This window comes from Oenanthe melanoleuca, chromosome 1 (assembly GCF_029582105.1).
Source record: "Oenanthe melanoleuca isolate GR-GAL-2019-014 chromosome 1, OMel1.0, whole genome shotgun sequence".
NCBI lineage: Eukaryota > Metazoa > Chordata > Aves > Passeriformes > Muscicapidae > Oenanthe > Oenanthe melanoleuca.
Genome location: NC_079333.1, coordinates 91,070,224 through 91,088,867, shown reverse-complemented (window position 1 = coordinate 91,088,867; position 18,644 = coordinate 91,070,224). Strand labels below are relative to the sequence as shown.

General features: G+C 35.6%; 1 protein-coding gene across 1 annotated transcript in view; it reads left to right on the top strand.

Annotated features, from left to right (window-relative positions):
* Positions 1–18,644, top strand: part of PUDP (pseudouridine 5'-phosphatase) — a 61,751-nt gene that overhangs the window by 10,107 nt on the left and 33,000 nt on the right. Inside the window, exon 2 of the mRNA XM_056485671.1 lies at positions 13,589–13,807. Coding sequence (XP_056341646.1) covers positions 13,589–13,807 — 219 coding nt within the window. The remainder of the gene's footprint in view (positions 1–13,588; positions 13,808–18,644) is intronic.

The window sequence follows — 18,644 nt, the reverse complement described above, 5'->3', positions numbered from 1 at the left end:
CAAGATAAAATTCTAGGTTCTTAGATTTACAAAAAGTTTTGCATCTTTATACCTATTTTCATAAAGTGCCAGTTGTACTAATTTTTAAATAATAATTTTAAAAAATAATTATATCTTAGGGATTAAAAAAAGCTTCAGTTTTACTTGCTAAATGTATTCAAAGTTTTAAAGAACTTTTGATGTATGTTTTAGCTGCCTATTACATGAGTTTTCATACCTTTAGAAACATCTGCATCTTTCAATACCCTCATGTTGTACCACTGCAGAATTTCTGGGTAGCTGTGACCTGTCACACACAGCATCCCCTGCCCAGGCTGGCCCCTGACCAGAGGAGAGCTTTCTGCAGTCTGCTGCTGCAGCACTACTGCTGTCCACACCATTCCTCTCCTAGGGAAAGCAGGATAGTGTAGGGTGACAGTCTGCACATATATTGGGGTAGGACTTGAAATAACAGATGAAATGAGTGTTTCTATGTCCTAGAGTGCACAAACAGTCTGTGATTTCCAGAGCCAATACATTGGACCCCAATGTGCAACTGCACTTATTAATGGCAGTGTTAACCGTGTCTAAGATTTTATACTTACATGTGTATGCAAATATCCTTTATATAGCAGTTTTTATCTGGCATCTTGGTCTCCCAGGGAATGTCTTAGCATTGCTTACTTTGTGTGAGGTGTCATACCATTAGAATTTTTAAAAATTTATTTTATATTTATTGTTAAGATTTTTCTAATATTGCCCTAAATTCTGCAGTTATCAGATATGGATATACAGATATCATTCCTTGGATATTTTATGTTACTATTGCTTTTGTCTCAAATACTTTTCATAAATAGAAGGTCTTTGAAATGTTGCTTATAGTGTTAGGCTTTCTGTGTTGTTAATTCATTTTGTGTTCTAGATATCTATTTCTTTCACACACTATAGAACTTTTTAAATAATATTCCTTATGTTTGTGAATTTTTCAGTGCTCTACAAAGCCCTACAATTCCTGTATAAAGCTTTAGAGATACAGGGCATGTCTTTTCATGTGTGTATATGTATACAAAGGAGATGATTCTTTCAATTTAAATGACTAGTAAGATAATGAGCAGCTCTTCAGTAACTCTGAAGTTGTCAGAGAAAAACGCCCTGAAGATTTGTCAAAAATTTCTTAAAGAAGTCTCCTAGAATAGTGGAGAACTAACAGTGAAACTAGATTATAGGGCTTCTGTTTATTAAACTAGGCCTTGTTTTTCCCTACTCAAAACTCCTGGCCTTAAGAGTTGGCATTTCAGGATCTGTAGCTGGTACCTGTCTGCATTATTCTGGTTAAAGTGCTCTCAGTATAAATCCTAATGTTTCCCCTACCTGTCCCATAGGCAATAATACAAGATGTTAAATTGTGTGTTAACATGTTTTTTCTCTCCTCATTCCCTTGGTTAATAGAGAAGTGGCTCTACGTTCTAACTTAGAAGTTTCTGTTAAGAAGGGGAAAAGAAAAACAGTATTCTTCAATTTATCACAAATCTGTAGAGGTTATTCCTATCCTAATCCAGTCCCTTTTCTAATACTGTAGATCAACATCAAATAGATTCTTGTTTTCTTTTTCTACCTTCTGTAATAATTGCAGCTTTCAGGGACTAATGTAAGTATTCCTAATTGACCCAGATGTTTCTCTATTTGTATGTAACAAAAAAGAAGGCATGGGTACTTGTTTTCCCCTGGGTACTTATCAGTAAATATTTAGTTTGCCTTTCTCTTCATACTATCTTACATACTGAAATTGTGAGCTTCAGTTCTCTGCTTTACATTCTAATTGTATGTATGAGAAATAACATTGTATGTATGAGAAACTACATGGATAGTCGAACATTCCTAAGTATAGCTCAGGAGAATTACAATATGAAAAATACTTTCATTACCCATTTATTCTTTCAGGGTTGGATCCTATGTGTACCTTTCTTCTCTCATCCTGTTCGTTTAAAGTGTTATTGTGTTGTGAATTAAAAACAGGCGTGCTTTAGAATAACAAAAAAAAAAAAAAAACCTCTGAAAGTTTAGGTTCAACTGAGATTTGATCTGATTTTCTTAGAAGTTATTGTCCCTACCATCTTGAAATTCTCATTTTATCTGAGTTGTCTTGACTTGGCAGCTGATTTGATAGTGCATATCAATAACTTTTCCCAAACCCCATGTTCTTGATGCCATTCTTTTTCTTAGAGGGGAGCATCATATAAGTACATAATTCAGAAAGACTGTATTTATGACTGGTTACAAGGTGCCAATACCTAGGTGGTATAGGATATCAAAGGTGTAATATGGAGTACCTTACAGATACTGCACTTTCCATGGGTAGAAGTCAAGGAATTGGTTACGATATCCTACAGTTCTACTTAAATAACAGTAGTACTCCCTTCCTTCAGGCTATAAAAATGGTATTGGTAATGTAGACCCAGCAACATAAATCATATATTCAACAAAATAATTTACAATTATCTATGATAACAGCTGTTGGATAACTGTACTTAATGGCAGTCTAATTTTGGAAAATGTATTACTCACTTTAATTGTCTATAGTGGAGCCTTGGAAACAATTTCAGACTACTAAGAAAATTCTTTTTTCACAGAATAATGATGATGATGCAATTTAATAGCTTTAGTACTGACAGTGAGATGCTTTCTATTGTCAGTTCAAGAGCTACTTAAGCTGCTCTGTGAGTCCAGCCTAGGAAGTTAAATTCTCGAGAGACATGCTACATTTTCTATAATTAATAATTAGAAGGGAAGAAATCTCTCCTGAAGAAAACAGCTTTAATTTTTTTGTCTAATTTCAATTTTATTTGTTAGTGGCAAAATTTTCAAGTTGTATAGAATACAAGTTCATAACAGAAATTATGAGAGGCTGACAGCCCTGTAGCAATACCACCATGACCTGTGTCAACCTGAGACAAGGAGAAAATCTCTAATCTCTTATGACAAGGTCAATGACTAGAGCAGCCCTTTGTATTAGAGAGTGTAGACAGTAGCCAGTAGTGTCTAGTTCTCTTTTCTCTGATTGCAATGTTCTATACAATTGGATTCTTTTTTTAATAGTTAAATTTGCTCTTCAGAAAATAGCAGAAAAAAAGTATTTCTGCTTGTTGATGGATTACCAGGTTTGCATTCCTGTGCAAAGTTTTTAATCTCTTTGACAACTACTATCCAGACGTTGTTAGAAGTTGTGGCCTAGAGTGTGTGCACGTCTTGCAGAAAAGAAAGGTCTTTGGTTGACCAGCTGTTTTATTATTATTATTGAACTTATATACCTCATAGTTATTTTTTCCTTACATTTAGGAAACATGTAAGTTACCCTGTTTAACTGGTTATGCAGCTCTAACTATATGCCTAGCATGTGTTCTAACAGTTTAAAAGCATAATGGGTCAAAAAGTATAGGATTTTTTTATCTAAAAGTCATTAAGTTCAATGGCTTGGTTGAATGTATTCAGCAAATAAACTAGTTTTTTCCTGATTGTAGGAGAAAGGCTACTAGATTTTTTTTTTTCCTTCTTTAGTTTTTAGATAGAGTGAAGGAAGTTTAGGCTATTTTTGTAAATAAAGTAAAAAATCTCTTTTGTCTGCTTATTGGGCATATCATTTCCCAGTCTGTCTTTTGCAAGCGCTGCTACAGTAAAACTAAGCACACCCCAGCGCAGTAACTTCTGTGTCAGGCTTATTAAATTTCAGCCACCAGAGAGTGAAGCTGTTTGTGTCTCAAGATGTAAACCTTGACCTCAGCTTGCAGAACTGAGGCAGAAGGGAAGAAAGATTGAGGGAAAGTGGAATGACTTCTAGTTCAGTTCTCAGTATCTCTTTTTATTTTTATCACATTACTCATATGGAAGAATGAAATGATGGACTGAAATTTCTTGCACTCTGAGTCTCTGAACACATATTTTTTTATTTCATTTAGTAGGATACACAGCAGCGTTTCCTGTAACTCTTAAGCTATCACACTCAAAACAGCCATAACATAATATTTCCATTATGCCCAGAACCACTCTCTAGCAAAAGAAGATCAGCCTCTTCCCTTTGAGATAGCTAAAATGATAACCCTAACAGCTACTGTAAGAGAGCCTTCTTCCAGCTTTCTATTTCTCCTGTAGTCCTCATGTGAATTGGGTTCACTGACATGTTAGTGAGATTCTCTCTGAACCTTTTTGTAATTACAATATTATTTAAGGATTGTAGTATGAATAAATTTTATGTCTTCTTATAAAATATCTCTGATACTGTTTTATTATTTTCCCCCTGATTTAAACAAGAGATAGTAGTATTTAGGTTAAATGGATTTTGATGTTTGAAGACCCTGTACTACTTTAAGTTGTCATGATGTGCTAAAATAATACAAGGTCAGTATGACTCAAGCATAGGAGTTAAGATTTTCTTGATCATCTCTTCTTTGCCAAGAAAGTGACACTCTTAGAAAAGCTTTAAAAGCTAAAATATTTTACTTGATAATGGGCACTGAATCCAATACTTCAGCCTTTAGGTACCTGACATGTGCCAAACTTTTAAGTGTTGTCTGTGTCACTTCTACTGCAATAAAATAATTGTGTGCAGTTGTTAAGATCAGATTATTGAGAGATGCCTCTATCCGAATTAAGGTGCAAGCAGGATCATATACCAAAATCAATAGTATGGATTTTATTTTAACAGTAAAATGTGAGGTAGAAACATAAAAAAGAAAGGAGGGAGAGACCGACAGACCTACAGACAGATTAAGCAGAATATAGTCACCACCCAGCATCCAATCTTCACCCTGGGCTTCTTGGTAGTGAGGGTCCTGAAGTTGTTGAAAATTTTTCGCTGTTTATACATTTTAGAAAACAAAGAAATTTGTGTTCATTGGCTACATAGTTCTCTTATTCTATTGTTTAAATGATTCTTTCACTTCTAACACTAGTTAATCCCATGCTCAGTCTTTCTGGGTTTTGATTTGGTGGGTGCTGAGTTTGATATCACAATAATCCTTCTGGTTGCTTCTACCTTGTGTACTTGTATACAAGTGCCTTGGAACATCTCATTTCAAGACAACTTTTTAAACTTTGTTTTGCATTCCTTGGGCCAGTGAACTGCTGCTCTGTTATCAGCAACATCTCAAGAAAAGGAGGTCCCCCCTTGGTGAAAGGCTAACTTCCTTGTGAATATGCTATAAGCTGATAGGGTGTTCAGAGCTGGTAATTGCTCCTCTGGTTGAGAACATTGTATAAATTTCCGTGGTATACTAGCTCATATACTCATATACTAATTACAGTGTAACTGTTGCCTGAGTTGAGTCTCTCCATACACGTTATAAGAAGCTGTGTCTGTAAACTGTAGATTTCCACCCAACAAGCAGGGTTTTGTAGGCACCATATCAACTGCTGTTTGCATAGTTCTGTCTTTAATGGCTAAGAGCCTAAGAAAGCATATCAGGCAGTTTCTATTAATCAATAGATTTTTTGTTTTTAAACTAATGAGATACTGTCACATAGATGATGCTTAATAAGTACAGTTTTAGAATGTTTTGCATTAAGTTATAAATATTGCCTTTATATTTCAAAGTTCAATTCCCTCATGCATTGGAATTGAAATACAGACTTTTCTTTACGTTTTCATGTGCTGTTTTGCATCGGTGCCAGAGTGTTTGTTTACAGCTCCACATTGGAAGAGTTTGTATGCTTTATTAGTGAACTGTTTCTTTCACTTTACTGTGGCATTAAAAAAGGATAAGGTGTATATATGAATACCAGATAGTATTAAGATATGTCTCCTCTATTAATGTAAACTAAAAGTCTTTTGAATTTGTTTAGAAGCTTCTTCCTCTCCCCATAGAAGTACCATTGTTCTTTGCATATAAAATGAGAAATTGGCTTCCTCTGTAGCTGTCATTGAAGAATTCTCCCAGTAATATAAGCCCAGAGGGGGAAAATACTCATTTGGGAATAGTTTCATGCAGCTGCTATTGTTTGAGAATCAAATTTACTTCCTTTTTAAACCTGTTAGCAATAACTTGAATTCGTGGTAGTATCTCTCAGAGAAAGGCAAACAGACTGACAGCACTGAATTAGCTAGTAGCAGCGTGTTTCTCTGGACTAAGTAAAGTAATCACAATGTAACCTGTTCTCATCTACCTTGGAGTGTACTTATATTAATATTCAAGTACAAGGGAAAATAAGAAATAGGTTTGCAAAAATTAAAGCTCCAGAATAGACTTATACCTACTCCTTACTAAAATGAATAATGTATCTTTTCAGTGAGTTTTTCTAAGTGCTAATCAAAAATATAATGATTTACAAGTCATTACTCAATTAAATTGGAAGCAGTAATTTTAATTTTAAGCTATTATAATATTTTTTTCTTTATCTTTGGAAGTTATGGCTTATCAATCATGCAAAATGGTTTAATAAATAACTTGATCTTTATAACTAGCTTATGATTTTGAAGTAGCTGTTATTTGGTGCTTGATGTTTATTTTAATAGATAATTCACCTTCCTTTAACTTCCAGGGAACAATAAGATTAATTTAAGTGGTAGTGGTTATGAGAGTGGAAAGGTAGCAGCTGCATTTCCCTTGGTTTGTTGGTCCAGACTGCCTTTAGGTTCAGTTTTCCTGGTTGGGTGCATCAGCCTTGACATTTAGGAACAGCTCAAGTTTTTCTCTTGAGCATGTGAAAACAGTGCTTATTTCCTCCTGTGGCAGTGGACTGGGTGTGTCTAAGATGATAAATTTAGATTACACTTTTCTTCCTAAACAAGTTCGTGGGAGGAATGGGGGAATACTGCAATAAAGAATTGAACATTCCTTTTCCTTGTGTACTTTCAGTTTTAAGCATTTTGAACCACATTCCTTTAATGAGCCCTTAAGTCTGGAGGCTCCAGGTTGGTTTGTATTCATTGGCTAGTACTCATCCTGAGTATTATTCTTTAAAAGACCCTTTTGCCTATAAAACACAGTTCTGTACATACACCATATATAAGTATATATATAAAAATAAATGCCTGTATGCTTTATGTATGTACGTACAAGCATATAAATAGTTTATCTGTATAAAAGTGTATATATTTACATAACAAAATAGCATGAAAAATGCCAGAGTATGCTAGAAAAACAGCCTTAGGCCTTTAGGATGTATTGAAAGACTAAGTTTCATTTTCTAGTGCAAAAGGTAATTTCTATTGCCAGCCTTCTTAATCCCTACTTTTAGTGGGCTGCTGTAAGTGATTTCAAGGTCAGCTGTTACCCTGCTGGGTGTTTTTTCCTGTTAGCCATCATGGCTAACCATAGTCATGTATTTTTAAACTGGCTTTCATAGTAATGAAAGTGGGAATAGAAGAATGTTGAGGGGGTAGTTCAAAACTGATCTTTTCACACAAATTGCAAGAGAGTTGTGTACTGTAGATTAACTTTTGCAATTTCAGACCTGTTTCGGTGACAGTTGCATACTTCCTACTCTTTTACATTGCTCATATTGGCTTTATCTGTCTTGTTTGACTGCTGATACTGTAAGAGGAAAGTCTTGGGTTCTCTCTGAAAGAAATAAGGGAGAAAAAATTATTGGGAATGAATTACGCACGAACGTTTATTCAGTGACATGGACTATTTCTCCCTTGGTGACCATTTTTGGTTTTGTGGGTTTTTTGGGTCTTTTTTAGGATGAAGCTGTAATTTTTAAATTGTGGATAGTAATACCTTGACTACTTCTTTGTGTTGAGAGGATGTTCCTTTTTCCATTTTAAGTTTGCTGTTCAGAGGCCATTGGTTTCCCATTCTTTTCTATTTTCCTGCTTTCCAAAACCACCAGTAGAAACTTGCAAGTTTGTGGATATCCATGCGGCTTTTATCTTGCCAGTGCTGCTTCCTAAAATTTGTGGTAAGTCCACATAACTTTTGGAAATGTTTTGAATGACTCACTGAAACTCACATCCTCAGTTGCTGAAATCCACGTATTTCAAGAATTGGTTAATTTGTGTAACTGAATGAGCTAAGAGCATATACTGTCTGTGGGGAGAGAGGTTATAGAATGGCAAGATTGATGAGACATCTCTTCAGAGTACAGAGACTTAGCTGAACGACATCCATTCCCTGCCTTTCATGCAGTGCTGCAGCATTTTTTTTACTTCTGAGTCTCACAGACTTGACACACCAGTCAGCGAGCTCAGCTGTGTCTTTTGTGTGCTTGGGAGAGGGAGAGCAAGAAGAGCTATTGAGTACATGATTTTGCTGATATTGAAATAGGTGGACATAGGGATCAATGACTGAGCATGTGATGCTCTGGTCTAAACAAAGCTTTTCTGATGGGAAATCTGTCACTATTTTGGCTTTGCCTCTGCTTTGTTTAAATCCTATGTTTTTTAACACTGTTCAATTGATACAATGGGAGAATAAACACACAAAGGCTTGTGTTATATCTTAATCCAGAAGTGAGAGAAGATGTGAATGGCGTTACTATAACGCTATATGTAGAGGAAGTACCTAATCTTGATTGATCTAATCCCAGTTGTCCCCATTTCTCTTACATAGATTTCTTTGCAGGTTAACAGTTTATACTGTACTAAATACCACCAAATGAGATGCAAAAAGGCAAAGGAAAAATTTACACTTCTGTAATTATATTCTGGTTTATAATTATATTTATCTCTTGTACCCCGAGTGTTTCAGTAATTTGTACGTTTTTTTACACTGTTGCATACATTAAAGAGATTATGGGAATAAAGTGAACCTATATGTTCATTCAGTATTGATGGTGACAAAATCTAATGAGTCTTTCTCATCCTAGGCCAAAATGTCAGTAAAAATGACTGACTGTGTCTATATTTGGCTAAATTGAATACTGAAAATAATTTTTTTCTATGTGTGAATAGAAATCTGTCTCACAGACATGTACACAAGAAACCTGTTGCTTTACTTAAAATTCTTCTCTTTGATCACTTTTCCATCCCTTACCAAAAGAAAAAAATAAAAAAAAAAAAAAAAAAAAAAAAAAAAAAAAAAAAGTCCTTCAGTTTAGTTGTCTAGGGTCTGATTTTGGATTACTGAAATGTATTGAATGCACACAATTAGAACTCTGTTTAAAATGGTTTAGGCTTCTAGCAGAAGGATAAATCATAGGTGTATTTCATCTGGGAAGCTTAATGCAAAATTAAGATGGGTTATTCAAACAAAGAACTCAAAACTAGAGATTAAGATGATCTATGGCTAAAAGGAGGTTTCATGCCTACTAATCTCACCTCTTTGATAAACTAGAGATTATTTTAGCATAGCAATAACATAATATTCAATTAGAAGGTATATAGCCTTCTAAAAAATTAAGTTCTATATTCATGAAGTCAGAATTTTCTGTCCTAAACTGCCTTTATGTGTAAGTGATAAAGATAGGGCTTACATTCTGTTTTGATGTTTGCTCTTCCCCCAGCCTAGGCAGATCTTCCCATCTAATTGTGACTCTGCAGTGATTAGAGCCGATCATGCACTCATATATTCACTGTGGTGTGTTGCCAAGTGACCTGCAGGTCTTTCTCAGTACATGTCAGCATATTTTTGTGCCAGATCACAAATTGAGTAATCTGGTGCCTCTTTCATTTTGGTCACTTTATTTGTGTTTATTGTGGCTGGATTTACACACTGTAAACAACACCAGTGGACCTGACTGTGCTTTTATATTGAAGAAAGGTCACTATAAAAATGACTAGAAGATGAAATGTCACTAGGGAATGAATATTATTCATTCCCGGTGAAATTTAACGAGCAGATGGACAGTATGTTGTGCTGATAATGTCCATGTAAAAGATACTACAAGACATGAGAGCTAGAAATAAAGAGTATTTTGAAAGATTATACATTTACTCAAAATTTCAGGAGCTGAGAATTCTTGCTTTTCCTTCATATTATTAGGTTAGGCCACTGCCACATATGTCCTGTTGTGTTCTCCGTTTGTATTCCTGATGGAGGCTACCAGCTGGAGCTGGATTCACTTGCTGAAATGTGTGAGTGTGAAACACTTGGGATGCTGCAGGGCATCTGGCTGCTCATGATGTGAAGTTAGTCTTGCCCAAATTTCCTTTTTAACATTGGATGCCTGTGGATGTCTTGGACATACCAGAGTAAATAGCAGGCACTTGAGTTGAACTTTCTGGACACTGCTGAAGGCCTAGGCAAATTTCAGCCAGGCCTTTTCTCAGGTTCTGAGTCTTTTTCTCAGGCTGTGAAACTTTCTCAGCTCCAGCCAGGATTTTTCCCAAGCTAGAGGCTTTTCTCTACTGCAAGCATAAGAGAAAGAATTATAACAAAAGATAAACACCTGCTGGATCCGTGAGAAAGCCAGGGACAAGAGGTGTCTCCTTCTCTGACCAATGAACTGTCTGTATTTTGTTTTTCACAAACTGTCTTATATAAAGTCATGGCTTCCTTCAATAAACTGTTCTTTCTTGCACCATGCGAGAGAGTGCCTTGTTACTGTGTCCTTTCGCCGCTCTGTAACCCTTATACAGCAACAAAACTTCTAATTCTTCTTGCTTGTTTCATTTCATCAATGGGTTTTATTCATGTGTGGGAGCTAGATATAGTTTGGTTTGTATAGTATATTTATAGCAGTACGAAATTATGCTTCAGTGGTATATTTAAATTCAAATCAATCTTTTTACCTGTGTGCGCTTTTTTTGTTATTTTTTTTTTTTTTAATTACAGCAGTGAAAAGTCTAGCCTGCTTTTTTTTTGAGGTTCCTCCTTTCCAGTAGGAATAAGAAATCTTGAAGTTGTATCCTTATTTACTGCTCTCTAATTATTAGGGGAACATATAGATCTTCCTTTGTCTTTGATCAAAAGAAACATGTCCTTATCTGTTATACATGTGTGTAGGAAATGCAGCTTTATCAGCACTCATCTCAGATTCCAGTTGGATTTTACAAAGTGTGTATGCATAATTTTTCCACAGATTTCAGATTTTATTCATGTGCAGTAATGCAACATATCTATCTATTTGAGCAAGTAAAATGTCCACATCCATGCTTTTGTCATCTACTCATGAAAATAAAAATCATGTTGATTTTCAAGCAATACAAATATGTAGAATTTTACAAAAGGTCAATGTCCAGAGTCCAAATGCTATGACTTAAGGCAGAGTGAAAATAGTATCTTTGGAAGGGCAGTTGAAGGTTATGTAAGCCAGGTATTTTAACTATAATTAATCAGAGGAGGAAAGGAAAGAAAATTCTCTGGCATCCTGCTTGTTGGAGGATATACATTGCTTTATGGGTCTTACATATATTTAAATTAAATGTAGGATTCAAATGTTTTGACTAATTTGGGGATGCTCTTGTTTGGTCAGTTTGTGTTGTGTTTCTCAGCACCTTAAAAACTACATTCTAACACAGTATGAATAAGTAAGACATTACCTGATTTAATAGGTTTGACTCAAACTTGTTCATAAGTGCTCTTCCATTGACAAACTGCAGCATAGCATAAGAGAGTGCTTTTGAGTCTGCAATCTGGATGTCGTTAAGCTTTTTTTCAGGAAAATAAATAAAATTTCATTCACAAGTCAGCTGTGTGTTATTTAAAATGCAGGAGACTATTGAAACTAGTATATTTAGCTATAAAGTTTAACCTTTCACTTCAAGTAGATTAATGTGTAATTATTGTAGAGATCCATAGGAAAATATTCATGTTCTAGAACTTTTTGTTTCCTTGCTTTGTTCAATTCTGCCTAGCTTGATATGTACTATTTAATAGGATAAGGATTGATTTTCAGTTTCAAATTTAAACTTAGGATAAGGATTTTATGTCCTTCACCTGGTGAGTCTGAGATATAGAGGAAAAGCTAGTTTATAAAAAAAAAAAAAAAAAGGAAAAACTGTGAATTTTAAAAACTGTATTCTTAATTTACCTTCCTAGCTTACAGAAGGTACCAGTTGGCATTTTCAAGCAAAATGGAGGAATTTTTTTTACTGTTCTTTTTTCTTTTCTTCTTTCTTGTGTTAGCCAGCTTAACACTTTCAGGGCCCATTTATGTGTGTTTCTGTTGTGATACCTTTCCTGTGTGTTTGAGGGGTCTCCAAGATCACTTGTAGTTATTTTCCCTTAACTGTAGTTGTTTAAGGAGCATTTGCAAAGAGTAGCACAGGTGAGGGTTTTTTGCCTCTATTTTTAAGGTAAGTGCTTTTTGTGAACCTTTTTGCTGCTCTGTTAAACTTTCCAGACAACTATGTTGGGTCTTTGTCTAATCTTTTGGCCCAACATCCCCTCTAGTTACTGAAAGGAGACATGGACTAGAGCACTCTGGCAGGTGGCAGAGAGTGTATTCTGCACTGCTCTATGTTCACATGATGGTGAAATAGCCCCTGTGTTTCTCCTTTGCTTTCAGATCAGAATTGTCTGCTGATCTCAGGATGATAGATTACTGTGGTGGAGTAGGGAGCATTTGTCTAACATGCTTGTGTTGTACTCATGGGCTCTGTGCTGCTTTCTTCAGACTGTTTTCTTCACAGTATCTTTGTTAAAGCTTAAAGTTTAATCACTCCTGCTTAATTTTTATGTATTCAGAAAATGGCACAATGTCCACATAAATAATTTCACTATTTCATTATCTCCATTAAAAATATTTTTACATGACAAACAAAGGGTGTGTTCTTGAGTGAAGTCCCTAGTTTTCTAAATAAATCTCATAAGAGTAACTTCTTTCTTTCCTTGCTTTTGCCTTTCATTTCTAAAGTGATGGTAATAAACATGTCTTTAGAAATACAGAAGGCAGAGATATGCGTGAGAAGGAAATTAAAGCATGGCTAACAGCAGTAGCTGACTTCTCAGAGGAGACTACTTAAAAAGATAGACTGGTAGAAAAGCCAGTGTTTGAGATCTTTGTTGAAATGAAGACAAGAGCTGAAAGTACATTTCATCCCCATATCAGTAGTGTTAAATTAAATGTTAATGACCACCTTTTTCAAAAATTTGTAGCGGGAGGAGGGGAGGAAAGGGTGAATTGTTCGTTTGTATTAAGAAAATAGCTTTAAGCCTAAGACCACCTTTGACATATAAGCGGGATAGTATCACTGCCAAAATTCAGTCTGAAGTTTACTCTTGTCTGAAATCCCCTGGAAATACAAGTGAGTGTGTTTTGCTCGACTAATCTCTTGTAAATGCAGTGGTGCCAGCAGCACTGTAATAATGACCGTAATGTCTTTGAAGGCACTTAGGAGCTTCTTCTTGAAGACACTTAAATTAAATTTAATTAAATCTTTTTTCTTTTTTCAGTTTACATGGAATTTGTAATGGTGTACCCCCAAGTACTGAATTTCCTTCCTTCCTTTATTTTCTTTCTCATCAGAAGCATAAATAGAGTATATTAATTAGGATCCTGCTTGATAACTTGGACAGTAAAGAAAGGTGATGGAAGAGCAGGTCCAGGTAGTTATTTGTTGAGACCCTAAGCTTGAAAAACCTGAGGTGATGGTCTTGCAAATAAAGGGAGGCATTTTATCCACTTTACTACATGCGCTCTGGCTCCTGGCAGTTTATGTCTGACCATTTATGTGGTCTCTTGGCAAGACCAGCTGCTTACTTATTTGTACATTTTTTGTTTTTTTTTCTAGATACTGAACGTCTCTATACAGAAGTATTTCACGAGATCTGTCAGCGTTTTGGAAAGACCTATAGCTGGGATGTGAAGTCCTCGGTTCTAGGTAGACAGGCCCCAGAAGCAGCAGAGCTTATTCTAAGTTCTCTAGATCTTCCAATGACCAAAGAAGAGTTCTTAGAGGAGAGTAAAATTAAGTTGGAGAAGATATTCCATACTGCTGAGTTGATGCCAGGTATGTTTCTTTGCGGCATTTATAAACTCTGGAATTAATTAAATGCTAATCAAGATAGAAATTTGTATTCTGCTTTTCACAAAGCAATTACTCTTACGGATTATGTTTCATTTCTCTTGTTTTAGATAATTTACCCAAATCTACCTGTTTATTTATCTGTTGAAAAGGACATTTTACCTATTAAAACTGACAGAATTTTTATTTGGTAAACTAGACATTCTTTATAATTGTTGTTGGCAGCTGTGTTTTACCGGGCCATAAGCATAGTCTGATTTTGTTAAGCACAAAGGCATTTGCCTGCACATATAAAAGTATATGAGCCCATGAGATTCTGTTTGGATTAATCTTGACTAACCTGAAAACTGCAATTCAAGTACAGTGTCTGAGCGTGTCAGTGGAGAAGGGAGGTTTTTCAGGTTATCGGAAGACAGGTGAGTATCCTTACCTTCTGAAGATACGTGTCTTTTACCAGTGATAGTGCAGGATGCTCAAGTGAGTACCTTCAATGAGGTAACTCAAGATAAGCAAGAGGATGGATCTTATCTGTAGTGTAAATACATTGTTTTGTATTCAATTATATTTAGGTTTGAGATGCTTAGAGACAAATCTTCAGCCATGCAACATATCAGTACATAAAGCTAGGAGTGCTGCTAACCTTATATACCATGTTAAACTTTCTGGAGCAAATATCAATAATTTATGATGGAAAAAAACCCAGAAAAACAAAACTGCAGAAGGAGAGGACTATAAGAAAAGTATTAGAAGTGAAATAACTGCATGTCACCATAGATGTTTAACAGTTACCATTTTTTGTCTTTGAACATGTGCTCGTTTGTTGTGACAATTTCTACAGTGCATTAATATTTTTAATTGTTAGATACTTTTTTATACCTAGTTTCATAATACATTAGGAAGATGAAATTTTAAAATAAGTGATATGTTGGCAATAAATAACAAATAGCAAAAGTGTGTGATTTTTTTCAGCAGTTTAAAAAATAGTATATTGTGTGTCTAACTTAGTTCTCTCTCTTAGTTATCTCTCTAAAGTCTTTTATATGCAAGATTTTTCAAATTGCCTCTCTCTCTCACTAATAGATCCACCTGAAACTGTAAGCCTAGTTATACTTTACAGAAAAACTAGAAAGTTGGATTGATGTATTTTTCATTTTTCATCTCAAGCTTCTGGGATTGACTTTTCAAATTTGGTTTTGCAAGCCAGACAAAAAAAAACCTTTTCTGGGTTTAGAAAATTCCAGAAAATTTAGATGAACAGACTGCGTAAAATGTTAGGTGTCACAGAAGATGTTTCTTGTACTGTAAAGAAACAGTACAAGTAATTGATACTATCAGGTGGATATTCCATGCTTGCTGAAGACTATGATAATGTGGCTGAGCTGGCTAGAACAGAGTTAGAAACGTAGCGGGACAGATAAGCCAAAGGAAACATGAGGTTTTCTACTGTTCCTGCTTCAAAAAGAATTTTGGCCTCACTGAAGCTGGACTATTATAGATTAAATAAGATGCCTTAAGTTTTTGTTTTCATATTTTCCAGATTCTGTACTGCATTAGTATGTAACTCTGAACTTCATATGAAGTTTCAGCAAGTTCTCTTCGCAGTTTAGTTAGACAAAACTAGTCTTTTCCAGCCTGAGAACCGAGGACACCATTGTAGCTTCAGGCCCAAAAAGTATGAGCAAGAGTGAATTGAGGAGAGCAAAAAGTGTGAAAATGTGTGACTGGTCACCCATCTTGGGTGGAGCCACGGCTGGGCTCTTTTACTGCCCAAGATGTATCCTTTGAAGGCCTTTATAACAAGCAAAATTCCTATTAGGAAAAGCAAGTAAACATTTTCATCATCACCAAAATTCAGTTCAACTGATTGTCTTTTCAGTTTAACTAAATACACGTGATAACTTTTTTCAGTCTATATTCTAAAGTAGAATTTATGTGAACTAGGATACAAGCTGAATTGCCGTGAATTTTGGGAAACCAGGTTGATGACAGCTAATAAGCTAGAGGAAAATATCTCTAGCTACTTACTATTCAATTTCTTTAAGAACTGTTCTCCAATTAACCAGATTTTTAAATCTCATTCTGTCTTTGTGTCCTCTGAGGATGTTTATTAATGGATTGTGGATTTATTCTACAGTCACTTAGTGTTCTTGAATTAAGAATGGGCTTCTTGCGTGTGTTGTGCAAGATGTAAGATTGTGGTAACATTTTGAGTTTACATTGTTCTCTGACTAAACTGATCTTTCAGATGGTTACAGGAAAATACAGTAAAGTGAAAGTAAATTGTTGTATTAACAGTGTGAGAGGACTCTAAAGTGCCGTGTCTTTGGTCATCTTTTGAAAGTCAATAGGCGGGTGAGGTTCTATTTTCCAGTCAGTTTCTAAAGGTTGTCCAAAAAATTGGTTTGACATTTGATTTGGTGGAAAGTACTGTTAAGCAATTACCAATGATGTATGAAAAAGTAACTCAAAGTGGAACTTGTTTCTGGATGAGCTATGCACATGATCTTGCCAAAGATGATAGCTCTGTAAATTCCTAAATCAAGTAAATGACAGGTATGTCATTGATGATTAAGGATAGTGTGGAAGTTGAATGAATATTTAGTTGGCAAAGCAGTTCATTTTCTGGCAACTTAGAACCTGTCCTGGTTCCAGCTGAAATAGAGTTTATGTTTTTTCTTAGTAGCAGGTGAAGTGCTGTGTTTTGGATTTAGTATAAGAATAAAGTTGATAATAAACACACTGATGTTTAAGTAGCGCTTACCCCAAATCAAGGATTTCTCATTCTCTCATGGTCTGCCAATGAATAGGTGCACAAGAAGCCAGGAGGCAGGACAGCTTATCTGAACTGACCAAAGGGGTATTCCATACCATAGCACCCCATAAATTCCCAGTATATAAACCAGGGCCATTACCCAGGAGAGGAGCCAATTGTGGCTTGCAGATGGTCTGGGCATCAATCTATAGATGGTGAGCAATTGTACTGTCCATCACTCTTCTTAGATTTTGTCTGTCTCTGCCCCCTCCCTTTCATTGTACGACTGGTAGTATTAATATTATTATTTACTATTAATATTATTATTGCTTTGATTGCTTGTAATTATAAATCTGTTCTTATCTCAACCCACAAGTTGTGTTTTTTTTCCTAATTCTTCTTCCTGACCCACCAGGCAGGACACGCGCACTAAGTGAGAAGCTGTGTGGTACTTAATGTCCGTCTGGGGTTAAACCATGGCCCAGGCTGTATGACAGGCATACCACTTAGCATACAACACCTCTGAGACACAAGTGGCTGAAGACAGAATTTTAGCTACTTCAGTATGGCCAGACTGACAGACAAGCTTCAGTACATCAGGCTTTGGTCAAAATACAAATTTAATCTAAGGAGAAGCTCCATCAATTTCTAATATGGTGTTTTCTGGTAATTATTTGAGAGTTTTTCACAGTTAGATTTATTTTTAGTTCTAAAAGAATCTTAAGGACTCGTAATTTTGATTCAATGGAGAAAGCAATTAATCCAAGATGACACAAAATGACAGGCCTGCCACTAGCTGCTTTTCTAAATATTTCTGTCAGAGTACAGACATTGTTATCTACAAGAGTAATGCAGTAGGCATTCTGTTTCTGCAAATGCGTTTTGAGTATTTCTATGTTGCAGGGAAGTGCATAGTCAGAAGATGAGGGAATGACAAGCAGAACAGAAGAAAACCATGCATACTTATATTTACCTATACTTACATAGGTGTGCTTTTGCATAAACCTAGAATATGTAAAGAGTGAGAAAAAATGAATTCCAAATTATATAACTGCCAACAGTTGCTGTAATCGTGTCAGGGTTATTAAACTACTGTTATTCTTTTGCCATAGTCTCTCAGTTTTGGCTCAACATCATTACGAAGCACAGATATTTAAGGATTGTGTGGCCGTGTATGCCTTTCAGACATTTTCCCTTCCTGGTTTGTTTTCATGATAACTGGGATTTATTTGATGCATCTCCTCTTCAGCCAGTGCAGAATGTGATGTGCGTACTATTTTCAAGTTCAAGTACTGTTGACTGTCCCTTGCAGCCATGAGGAGATAATTTCATACCTCACTTTTAGTACCAAATGAAGCCAATCAGAAAGCACAAAAAGAGAAGAAAGGTAAACAGGTCAAATTCCAATGGCAACTCATTCCAAATTTCTTTTTTCTTGAACAGTTCTGTTCAACCAACAATCTAATTTGCTTCATTATTGCTTCTTTGATTCATATTGTGCCCTTGACACAGACCTCCTACCATGATCTTTTCATTTCCTTGCTGTTTTTGTTTTCATGGTAAGAAGCTCTGGTGAGTCCATGCTGGACTCAGTAGCCTGTAACCCCTAGAGATCCACCAATTAACTGCAAACTTGGAATGATACTTCCTGTTTGGTTGATATCAAACATTTGGCCTTTACATCAAGTCCTAAAGGACTGCATCCCAAATGCTTTTATCAGGAAATCAGCAACACAGTTAATTCAGGTTCTCAATTATGTAAAATTTAGTACTTACATTCCTTCTATAGTCATGCATGTATCAGTATGTCCAGATTAAAATGCGAGTAAAAATTAGATGAATATGAATTCTCTCCAAGCAGAAGTATCTCTGATAATTTTTAGGGAGCAATAAGATGAGAAGACAAAATTCCTTATTAATAGTCATTGCCTTCCAAAGTAGGAGGTAGGCTGCTGGTTTCTACCTTCACGTTTTTAGCACATGAAAGGATGACATGCCATTGCAAAAAGCAATTTTAAACAGCATGACATAACAAACAAAGAAGCGGGTTGATCTGTGAGTTGTGTTTCC